The sequence below is a fragment of the Sycon ciliatum genome, chromosome 2, assembly GCF_964019385.1.
Source record: "Sycon ciliatum chromosome 2, ocSycCili1.1, whole genome shotgun sequence".
Taxonomy (NCBI): domain Eukaryota; kingdom Metazoa; phylum Porifera; class Calcarea; order Leucosolenida; family Sycettidae; genus Sycon; species Sycon ciliatum.
Genome location: NC_088644.1, coordinates 16,762,483 through 16,773,949, shown reverse-complemented (window position 1 = coordinate 16,773,949; position 11,467 = coordinate 16,762,483). Strand labels below are relative to the sequence as shown.

The following is an 11,467-nucleotide window of genomic DNA, read 5'->3' as shown; positions in this document are numbered from 1 at the left end:
AGCAACGGTCAACGCCGGATTACAGTCAGTAACTCTGGCTCAGAGATGACGACCAATGGTGTCGTAGAATGAGGATAGACTCCGATTTGATGAAAAATTTGCAATCAAAGCTAAGGAGAGCGCCAGGATACACTACAAACAAGCCAAAGTCTAAAGACCGATCTACCAAGGGCAAAGAATGGGAAGAAAACACTCCAGATTGCAATTATTGGTAATCTTTTCACTGAAAAACAATCACGGCATGTCACAGCTATGTAATGCGCATGCGCACTAGCGTCCTTTCTCTCTCTCTGCCTTCTCAGAAAGTCGGTGAGTTTGTTTTCTGCATCGACGAACGATTTCTTGTAGTCAGCCTAGTCTTTCACCCTGAAGAAGTGTTGACGGTGGATAATTTCTTTGTGTTGCAGCAGCCATGGCCAAGTCAAAGAATCACACTGCCCACAACCAGTGTAAGCCATTTCTGACTTTGCTATTTTTGATGGTTTTAGTCGTCGTGAAAATATTCCTGTATTCGATCTTTGTCCAACAGCTTACAAATGGCACAGAAACGGTATCAAGAAGCCCAGAAGCCAGAGATACCAGGCTCTTAGTGGAGTAAGTTTGTTTTCATGTCTTCAATTTTCTGACATGTATGCAACTGAATTTCCACATTATAGAATAAAAAATACACGAGAAAGCATTTCACACGATCAGCGCTTGCGTTCTGGGCTGAATTGATGATAAGATACTCACTGCCAGTAGCAAACTTTCTTTTTGGTTGTAACCCTGGATGTAAATATGTTCTTGAGGTCAGTTGACTCTTGAGTACTAGTATCTCAGCCCCTTACGAACGAAATAATTGTCTCGAATAAGTGACTTCATTTTGTTGCCCTAGCAACAAAGACGTCCTCTATCCGACAATCCCCTGTTTTGTAATCGTTTTCCGAGTGTCTCGCATATTGTCGTATGTATATCATCAAACCAATGTGGTGATCGTCTCGTAATTGTGGAAATTCACTCAACTTTTTTCAATTCCCTGAAACTTACACGTATGAAAATTCACTCGTGTTCTGTTTCACATTAATTTCCCTAACATCTGTCGTTCGGTGCAGCATCTTAACTTGGGGGGCGTTCGTTTTTGATCTACAGGTTTGGGTAGAAACTACTTCTTACGGTAGAGGTGTTCGTTTTTTGAAAAAAATTCTACTCAAAAGGGTGGATTCTACTTTCCTCTACCGGCTCTACCGGGAAAAAGTTGGTAGAATCCGGTAGAAGTTGGTAGAGCTACGGGATTTCCAGCAAGATCAAGGATTTGTACACAACTCCATAAAAAAAAGAAACATTTCACGTACACATCGTGTAAACTACTAGATCTGGTAGAACAGCGTTCGTACACTTGCCTCTACCATCTACCTCTATTGGTAGAGTGACTCTACTCTACTCTACCAGGTAGCTAAAAACGAACGTAGCCTAACTCTACACATACTATCGCTGTCAAAAAAATCTGGCCGATGCTGCACTTGGTAGTCGACCACGGTGTGCAACATTGGCCAGACTTTATCATTTTGCCCTGAGGTTCTTATGTCTTGGCATGTGTTAACATCCCCTACATCACACGTATTTGATATACAGTGCTGCTCAATGAAATCCGATCGAGCTAGTCAAGTTTGAGCCTTGCGTCAGTGTTCCCGTGTTAGCAGGTTTAGGGCTGCACAGCGCTCGCACGATCGGATTTCATTGAGTGGCGCAGTAGATCTGGAATAATATAACACTTCATTGTCTACTTTTCATCTTGAAATTTTTACATTTAAATTGATCGGCACTATGTTGCCTGCAGTGCATATGCATCTTTTTATTGCTGGTCCTGTCCGAATTTGAGCCAATGTAATCATTATAATAAAAAGGAAGGACAGAATGTCGCTGATTTTATTATGATCTGGTTACCTTGGTGGTCAGTTGGTCATGACTTGTCACATTTTGTCCTGCCCTCTTTTTATCCAAGATCCAAAGTTGCTTTTATTTTGATTTGTGCTTCACCACGATATTCCCAAATGTTTTCGTACCCCGATCTTGCTTTGGAAGGTATGGTGCGTGGTGTGTTGTCTAAACTTGAATTTTGCGCTTGTTGTTTTCCAGATGGACCCAAAATTTATCCGCAACCTTCGTTTCGCCAAGAAGCACAACAAGCGTGTGCAGCAGAAACCCGAGAGCAAGTAGAGGATATGTTTTGATTCAAGAAAAGACTGGCTATACGGCTGACCTAAATTGTATCCTGTTGGTTTGGTTGTGCTGTGCAAGCGTGTTCCCATGTTTGGGAAAGTGTGTGTGCGTTTGCGTGTGCATGTAACTACACGAATTCCTGTACTTGAGAGAATGATTGTTGTGCACATGAAATAGGCCCCTCATCGTTTGCTTGGATCTACACCCATAGGATCTGAGTAACCCTGCCCCAAGGGCAGGATTGGCTGGATCCAACAGAAGCCGTTTGGACGTGTTTGGCGAATAACAACAATCTTTGTTATACGTATAGATTAGTACAGTGGAGTTTTGGGTACAAGAGCGTTGTTGCCAAGGGGTTAGCCTGGGTCGTTCCTAATTTCCAGCCATCTGGCTGTTTCCTTATAGCATGTTCTTAGAAACGATTCGTACTGGACCATATGTATCCCAAAGGCTGCCGGAAAACCAACACCGCCGTTTTTCACTTTAGGTTCTGGTGTTTTTAGTGTTTCAGTCCGGATGTTCTTGGGCTCAACGGCGCGCAACTCTACACGTGGACAAGCATTTCACCATGCATATGAGTATGACGGGTTTTGGGGTGTGTTTAGTTGGAGCTACATGTACATGGTAACAGTAGCCGTGTGCCGTAGATAATGAGATATCATGATCGTGTTCTTGCAACTCCTGTGCTACTTGTTCATACCGTATAATCCCGCCCGACTGCCCATCCCTCCTTGTCAGGGAAGTGAGAATCCTCGTACTGTATGTCAACGCCATGGCCCTATATTCGAAACACTGCTGCTTTCCTAGCGAGATACTCGCCCACTATGCCATGCCATAAAAGTCTGAGTCCACACAGGAATTTCAATCTACTGTAGAGTCGCGCGCTGAAGAACGTCCAGCCTGAAATACTAAAAACGCAACAGCCTAAAGTTAAGAACGGCGGTGTTGGTTTTCTGGCGGCTTGTCAGATACATATGATCCAAAACGGATTGTTCTAAGAACGCAGCCAGCTATAATTTGAAAAATAAGAACGTCCCAGGCTAACCCCTAGCCCCTGGAAACAACGTTCTTGGACGTGCGACTACTGTAAATCCATTTGTTCACCCTTCCTGCTGGGCTATAGACCTTATTCGATAAACGTCACAATCACGTGAACCGGGGTCCCGGGAACCAGGGAGTGGCAAGAGATCTGCGCTCAGTGCACAGTGGACTCTGTGTGCGAACATAGGAGTAGATAAATACCGGTATTTTACTACTCTTTTGTACGAACTGGGCCTTTCTTGCCACTCGTTTCTCGTACGCGTGCCCTAGCTTATGACAAATCCCTGGAGGCGAGTCCAAAAATCACGTTATCGAATAAGGTCTATAAGTTTGTTAGTATAGTACAATATTCCTTCCCTTTTACAAAACGTACTTCAAATGTCATTATGAAGTCCCTGGCTTTATAGGCCATTCACACGACTTGTAAAGACATGCACGTGTGTGACCAAGATAACACTGGCAACCCGTGATCCAGTTCACACGATGCCGGGCAAACTTTTTAACCGTCAATTTATCCATAGTGACCTGAGAATGCCGGGAAATGTTAAATTTTCAATTTTCCTTTGTTCAACCACTGTATTTGCAGAACGCACTTTCAACAACCGACACTTTTCCTGGCGTGCAAAGATAATCGCGAGCAAAAGGGCCTCGGCCAAGATAAAAAAAATCAGTTGCACGCGTGTGTCCAAGTAATAATTTATCGTATTCGAGTAAATATCCTTGGAAACGGTACGATACAAGTGAGTTTGCACGTCGTGTGAATGGCCTATAATAATCAAATATACCTCGGGCACACGGTATAACTCTGTGAAGTGTGATGCATGGCGTACCGCACTGCAGACGTGTGCTCGACCCGGTTCACACCCTCTTGACCAGGGATCACACAAACACTGGGGTTCGTAGGGTGAGTGCTTTTTCATGTAGTACCGAATGCGGCAAGTAGGACTCGCCCATCCGCTCCTCCCCGCCTGGACCTGCTCGAAGGGTGGCAAAGGTACCAGGGAGCCCAACACATAGGGTGTGGGATTCCCTGGGTAGTACTTCGAAGTACATTCTGTCGATTTCAACCCGGGTCAAGCGCAATGGGTCATGTTAAGTTCTACTACTAAACGTTCCGGTCAATCTGTGTTCTGGCAGGTTGAAACACTTCATGTAAACACAGCCCAAGAGTGTGCAACTCAACTTTTTTATTTTTTAATTACAAGATACACAACTCACCGGCAGGCACATGGGGTGAGATGGGGCCTGCCATGCTCAACCGATCATCAGAGGTCTCGGCATTATGGGTGCTGTCCTGGCAGATTTGTAATTTGAATTATGTAATGCGCACTGTACACGTAATTATCAGATGTATCCTGAACGTGTGGTGGGCAAAGCCCCATTCGATCCTGTACAAACTAGTGCAAGCAAAACTGTGTGATGTGTTGATACCCCGTACAAATGTCGTAAATCACTCGTTCAAGGAGTAATTTTCATCATAAAAGTGACCTCAACTTTAAATTCTGCCGGGACGCCAGGGTATGCCGGCGTTGCACACTCTTGTTGTATGCTCTTCATGCAGCCCAAAAGCATATGCGCGTGATAATTTGGAACCAAAATTAATGTTCCCACCAGGTTTCACTGTGAAAAAGTAGAAATGCTCTGGCTGCCCGAGGCTGGAGAAAGCAGAACATGTTCTGGCCGCTCCAGAACAGGTGCAGTCCCAACCAAACCTGCTGTTCTGGTGAAACCTGTTGTTGGTTGTACCTTTTTTCTTTCTTTCTTTTCCCCGGTATTTTCGAGAGTAGATTGACATCCTTTGAATTCTCTACCTTGTGGTTATGTGCTCTTGCTTTTCATGATGGAAGAACAATACTGTTACTGGTTCCACTACAGTTATCTGTTTGTTCTCTCTCGGGGTAAATGCTTGACAGCGATTCTTTTACAACAGCAGCCCACTCAGGCCTCGCTTATCCGGTCCTCTTTTATCCGGATCCGTCGCCATCCGGAAAAAAACGTTGCCACGGTTACCGATTTACAGCATAATGTCATTCATACATACAGTATGTGTGTTCGATTTTCCGGGTCCCTCGCCTATCCGGATATTTGTGTTATAGTAAAATGCCGTTAAGACATTCTTTTCTTTTTGGCACTCTGCTAGCGCTGCACATGCATACAATATTATTATTAATTAATTAATTATTTAACGTTTATAAACACAAGCTATGTTGCTAAACTCTTGCAAAAGTGCTTGATACCGCGAGGGCAGAGTCAAATGAAACAAGTAAGCACACGACACACGGTTATCTCTTTGCTGTTACTCCGTTGTTATCCACCAATTTTCAAATAACGAAAGGAAGATTGGTGAATAACCATGAAACTCTCGAGTGCAGTAACAGCAAAAAGATAGCCTTGTTCCGTTGTTGACTTGTGTATGAGGTTATCAATATGTGCATGTTGGGAGTTACGCTTTGCACACAGTCCTGCTTTCTTCCCAAAACTTTCCCGTGCTTTGCACAGAATACGGTAGAAAATAATGCAGTTTTGTTTAAAAAAAAAAAAAAAAAAGCGGTTAGTGTTTGTACATCTGCTGGCATCTCCAGAAGAATATTAGACAGATCCACAGATAACTTGAGATAAAGATGCATGGAATCGGTTTACAATACTGGAAATGGATGTACCGTACTCGGAGGCAGAGCTTGTGCTGTCAACATTGCAACACGACACTGCAGCACTGTACCGCACTGTAGTGCAGCAGTGCGGGAATAAAGCACAGTAGTAGATATGAAAGCAAAGCGGTTCAGGTGTCACAGCTAAACTAAATACATACACAGTGAACATCAGGCATGGTCAACACTACTAAGTAGTAAAACAAGCACAAAGCAGAGTAATGCCACAATTGATACATGCAGCAAGATGAAATATTTACCTATTTGACAAGTCGGGAGGGGGGGGGGGGTAGTAGCGAAGTGGACAAAGACTGCGATCGCAAAGTGCTGAGGTGCATGAATGACGATAATTATGGGAAATTATGTTGGACACGTTATGGTAACTTGCATGTGCGCCTTACACTCTACACCATGCAGCATGATAGTGGTGGTGGTGACTTGCATCAGGATTAGGAATGCTGCCAATGCCAAACGCCATCTTCTTGCCAACTTACTTGCGAAATGAGCCGTGAAGTATGATGTCCTAGCATTTCCTCCTCTTCCTGTGGGCCAGCATAGTCCAACATGGCGGCACTGTCGTGGGTGTAGCGGCTATCAGTCTGATTTCACTATCACCAGCCTATCAGTGGACCATGATTGTGTTAGTCCGCCACTGATTAAGAGCCCTGAGGATACTCGCAAGCCATGCCAATGCGTGGAAGCTAGGTCTGTCTGAGTGATGCGCCTGAGTATCAATGGCGAGTGCATAAAGATGTTGCATTACATGTAGCAAGTAAGCAGTTCTGTACACATGTCTGTGTGGCATTACCTTGGCTGGCTTGGTCTGGTTTTACACGGATACTAGGAACGCGTGCACTGTTCAGCACCGTCAGTTTGCCGCCTCTGACCGCCCATGGCAACTTCTTGCTTCGAGCTGACTATTTGCATATGTGGGTGGCAGTTCATGCCGGAACTTGGGAAGGTCACAAGGACGTCAAGATGACATGTGCGCTATACAGCGGGTCCATGTCCAGCTCTGCGTATATGAGTTCCTTTTTTTTTCTTTTTTCTTTCGTTGTTGTTGTTGTGCAATGGTACTGGTTGAGTGGCAGATCTACCTGCTGCAGCAGTCCAGCACTACCCACATGGCTCATGAATGGATGATGACAGATGACTTGGGATGCTGCTGCGGCTTGTTTGAAAGTAAAAGTAAGTGTTAGTTCTTCACTTGCTCTACTGAAGTTGAAACATTGAAGCGCTGTAGGCATGTCTGGCGACAAGAAGGCGCATAGCCAGCCACCCAATACTCTTCATTCAACTGATCGTCATCTCCATCCGTCCTGGAGTCACCAGAGTAGTGATGAGGTGTTGTCCAAAGTCGTAATCATGCAATGACAGTCTTATGTTACGTAGAATAGCAGGTCTGTGCCCGGTGATGCCCGGTGAATCGGGCCAGTCGGAATGAATGAGAGAGCATGGCAGGCTATGGATGGGGTGGGTGAAGAATGCCAGCAGCCAGACGAAGGAATGGGTGGATGTATGGAAGGATGAAGGCGGCTCCACGGCGTGGCACTCGCCCCCAAACGACGTTCATCGCGCGGTCGACCTGTTCTGCCAGCAAACGATACCACAAGGGTAAATCGGGCTGCCGCTCTGCGTTGTCGCCAACCAAGGCCAGGAAGCGTCCGGCTTCCACAGCAGCGTGATGGGGCTCCATGACAGCTTGGATGTCACTTGCGGAACAAGTCACCAGTTCGATGGCAGAGCAACAAGGTGTGGTGCGAGGGAAATGCCAAGTGACGGGAACCTATCTTGCGAGAGGAAGAAATGCAAACCACGGAACTGATTGATTGACCTTCACACTCGACGTGGACTGGGCGTACGGTACAGCCAGGAGCGACGTTCTCGAAACGACGTCTCGTCTTTTCTCTGTCTCTCTCGAGCTTATGGGACACGCGTAAATTCGGCGAACTTCGTTTCTCTTGCAGGAAAAGATTCTTTCTCTGCTTCGTCGTTGTCCCCTGTTGTACTGCAGACCATCGTCGAAACTTGTTGAAGACACGTCTGACTGGCAGTTTCACTGATCCAACGATGCTCATTGCGGATGAGTCGGACACGCAGCAGCAAGTCAAAGGTCTACAGCCGTAGAGATTCTCAACGGCAGTATCGAGGAAGTAAGTAAGTACAAGTGAACATAACTAACACTTCATATTAAAGCCACATAACTTATAAGCCTGAACTAACCTCACATCACGTCACGGCATACATACTACTTCGAAGTAGATGACTGCCAATGCGCAATGCCAATGTCTCGCTCTGCCTGATCTGACCAGGTACCAAGCTTGCAAGCTGCAAGCGACCATCGCTTCGGGTGCTATGGGTAACCAGTCGAGTCGCGCGATGTGACTTGTATTGCACCGTGTATACCATGGCATGAGGCCTGGCGCCATGGCCTGGTGACTACGACTGTCATCTGTCCAGGAAGTACTAAAAATACAGGTATTTTGCAATGTTTTACTGTAGATTTACTCCCTCGCTTTAAAGCTTATAATTAGGCCCCTCCGGTAGCTCAGGCTACCCCTATTATAGAAAGTGGGTATTCTATCTACTATTATCATACATCACGCCAAGAACTGGCGTGTGACGACTGATACCTTCTACTTAGACCCACTGCTGTGAATTCAACGGAAATGAGAGGTGCTGGCAGTTGGTCATATGGAAAAGGTCAAGCTAGCCGGGGACGGGGTGTAGAGAAACACTCAAGTAGCAAGATACTGTAATATACAAATTTTCGGCAGCTATTTAATTTCGGCTATATTCGGCACCGACCCAAAACGCCTAAATTAAAACGCCGATGAAATTTTTCACAGCATCTGTTGCACTTTACCATGTCTACCCCACGCCGAAAATAAATCGCCGCCGAAATGTCAAAAATCGTGAAGTGCCGAAATTTTGTATATTTACAGTATAGTGTGCAGACACTTCTATCCAGCATGGCATAGGAACACACACAACACCACACTGGTGCAAGGACCTAGCACAATGCGAGCGTATACAAGTTTATAGGCTTTGCAGTCTGGCAACGCAGCTCTCACACACACACACACCATGTACCACACACACACACACACACACACACACGCATGCATGCACACACATGCACAACAATGTCTTGTGCACGTGTCAGCACCACAGGCACGCACGCCTGTACAATACATGTACACATGGCGTACAGCGATGAGATTACTGCTCCAGAACTGTACATAAATACAACGCGTATCAAGAAAGTACTGGAAAAGAGAGAATTAAACAACTTGAGTACAAGTACGCGTACAAACAATACAGCATTAGGAATGTAATTGCTCTCCAAATGGCAGAGTTACTCAAATGACAGCAATTACCCGCAAATTGCTATAGTCAAATACAGAGCAACAAGAAATTATTCTCATACTGTGCAAAGTACAAATCCAAGACAGGTACAGCTCCTAGCAACATCCTGTATTACTGGATGCCTAAAAGGGGGATAAAACCTACTCTGAAGATTATAAAACATTAAAAAAAGTATTTTCAACAGAAGGAACTACATTCACAGGCAAAGTTGTCAACCCTCTCCACAGCACAAGGAAAATCTAAAAATGCCCAGTACGGGGATTGGGGTATCCAAATTCTATCTGGACAAATGATACAAGCGGCATAGGCAGGCTGCAGTGAGAGTTACCCCCGGAGAACTCTCCTACACAGCATATCTACACCTAGTGGTATCATTAGTGCATCATACACCTGTTACTGCTGCTACTGCTGTGGACAGAGTCTCCTAAATCAGGGAGGGGGAGAAGAGATCTCTGCCTATAAAGCCTAAAAGCAAGGTAGCAAACGTGTGTCTTGTTGCTCGTAAGGAGATATCGGCAAGGCGTATCACCTGTAATCAGATATCGGCAAGGTGTGTTACCAGTAAGGCGGTGTGCAGTGCTATTCTGACAAAACAAACACCGTCGGTTTCGGACCACCCATACCAAAGCCACCGATGACATACATTTTGTTCTCGTGGACAATGGCGGTTGGTGCCAATCGCTGGTCGGAAAGTGGATCTAGCGCCGTCCACTTGCGTGTCGACGCACTGAGACGCATGCGTTCGGCATTGGGCAGACCCTGATTAGTCTCACCGCCCATACCACCAGCAACGACAATACAACCGGAAATGACTGCCGCTGCAAAGTCACCACGCTTCAACTTCAGCGGCCGCTCGACCTTCCACTCTCGTGTGGACAGACTGAAGGATTCCACCTGGGTACGGAATCCGGCCTCTTCCGTGAAGCCGCCGAGAACAAACACTTCATCTTCATGGTTTACAACGGACCAGAAGACACGCGCTGTGGGAATTGCAGGTAGCGCTGCTTCCCAGGTATTTGTGGACAAGTCGAATAGGTCCACTTCCAAGACGGGCACTTTGATGTTGCGCCCGCCAAAGATATACACTTTGTCACCACGTTTCACCAGCTCACCGCCATAACGTGCGGTGGGCATAGACGGCAATGATTCCCAACTGTTCTCATCGGGCAGATAGCGTATCACATTCGTTGTCGGTGGCAGTGTACTGTCCACCGTTCCACCAAAGCAATAGATCTTGTTGTCGATCATCATAACTGATGGTGCCGACAATGGCTCTGGAAGAGCTTTTAGCGATGTCCATTTACTCGTTGACGGGTTAAAGCAATCTACGGCAGACAATGCTGAGTTTGCACCATCAATACCACCAATAATAGCAATACGTCCATCCTCCAGCTCAACTACTCGTCCGCCAGCCCGCTTGTTGGGCAGTTTGGGCAGAATTATCCACTGGTTTTTCTCCGGAACAAAACACTCGGCACTGGTCAGTGCCTTACCACGCCCGTCACATCCACCGAACACATACAAGCGTCCACGACTCCAGATGGCAAATGAGTACACACGTGGGGTTGGCATGGGTGGCAAACTGGTCCATTTCAGCACAACTCCCTTCTGCTTCGTGGCTGCGGTAGCCACTTCTGGTTCCGCTGCAGCCATGGTTCTTGTTCAATATATCAATTAAGAGGGTGAAAGACCCAAGTAAATGGTTCCTAACTTGTAGTCTCAATTGAATTCAAATAATTAAAGGTGTGTTGTTGACAATTATTTCAAAACACGCGGCACGGTATTTCTCGTACAGGTATTCTACTATAGATATATCACTCACTACTTTGAGCTCCGTGTTTTCTCACTACTTCTACTAGAATTCGCAGCTCACCTACACGTCCCTCACATTCCTGGCAAGAACTGTATCATCTGCACCACGATCTCTCCAACAATTGGAGTTCCGAGTCGAAAAATGGATTTGGATTTCATACTGTATTTGAGCCACATCATGCACCTGATACTGCTGTACTGTGTACGCGATACGCGCGCGCACGTGGCCACGTGGATGACTTTTTTGGAAATAAAGAATTATAATGTGACCAGGATTACGTCACAAGCAGTGTGCGAGCTGCATGCCATGTATCAATCAAGAGTACATAAAGGTATGTACTCTTGATACAATGAATAATCAAAGACGCCAAGTAAAGACTTGGCAAGAGTACAGTCAG

General features: G+C 45.8%; 2 protein-coding genes across 2 annotated transcripts; one reads left to right on the top strand and one right to left on the bottom strand.

Moving 5' to 3' along the window:
* The first annotated feature begins 220 nt into the window (after positions 1-220).
* Positions 221-2,244, top strand: LOC135808970 (uncharacterized). The gene is made up of 4 exons (XM_065322222.1): positions 221-309; positions 408-449; positions 530-594; positions 2,116-2,244. Exons 1-4 carry the CDS (start codon positions 258-260, stop codon positions 2,194-2,196), a joined length of 240 nt encoding a protein of 79 aa, XP_065178294.1. The 5' UTR covers positions 221-257; the 3' UTR covers positions 2,197-2,244.
* Positions 2,245-9,050: 6,806 nt separating this feature from the next.
* Positions 9,051-11,232, bottom strand: LOC135808969 (kelch domain-containing protein 8B-like). The gene has a single exon (XM_065322221.1). The coding sequence runs from the start codon at positions 10,908-10,910 to the stop codon at positions 9,837-9,839; it is 1,074 nt and encodes a 357-aa protein (XP_065178293.1). The 5' UTR covers positions 10,911-11,232; the 3' UTR covers positions 9,051-9,836.
* Between the last annotated feature and the right edge of the window lie 235 nt (positions 11,233-11,467).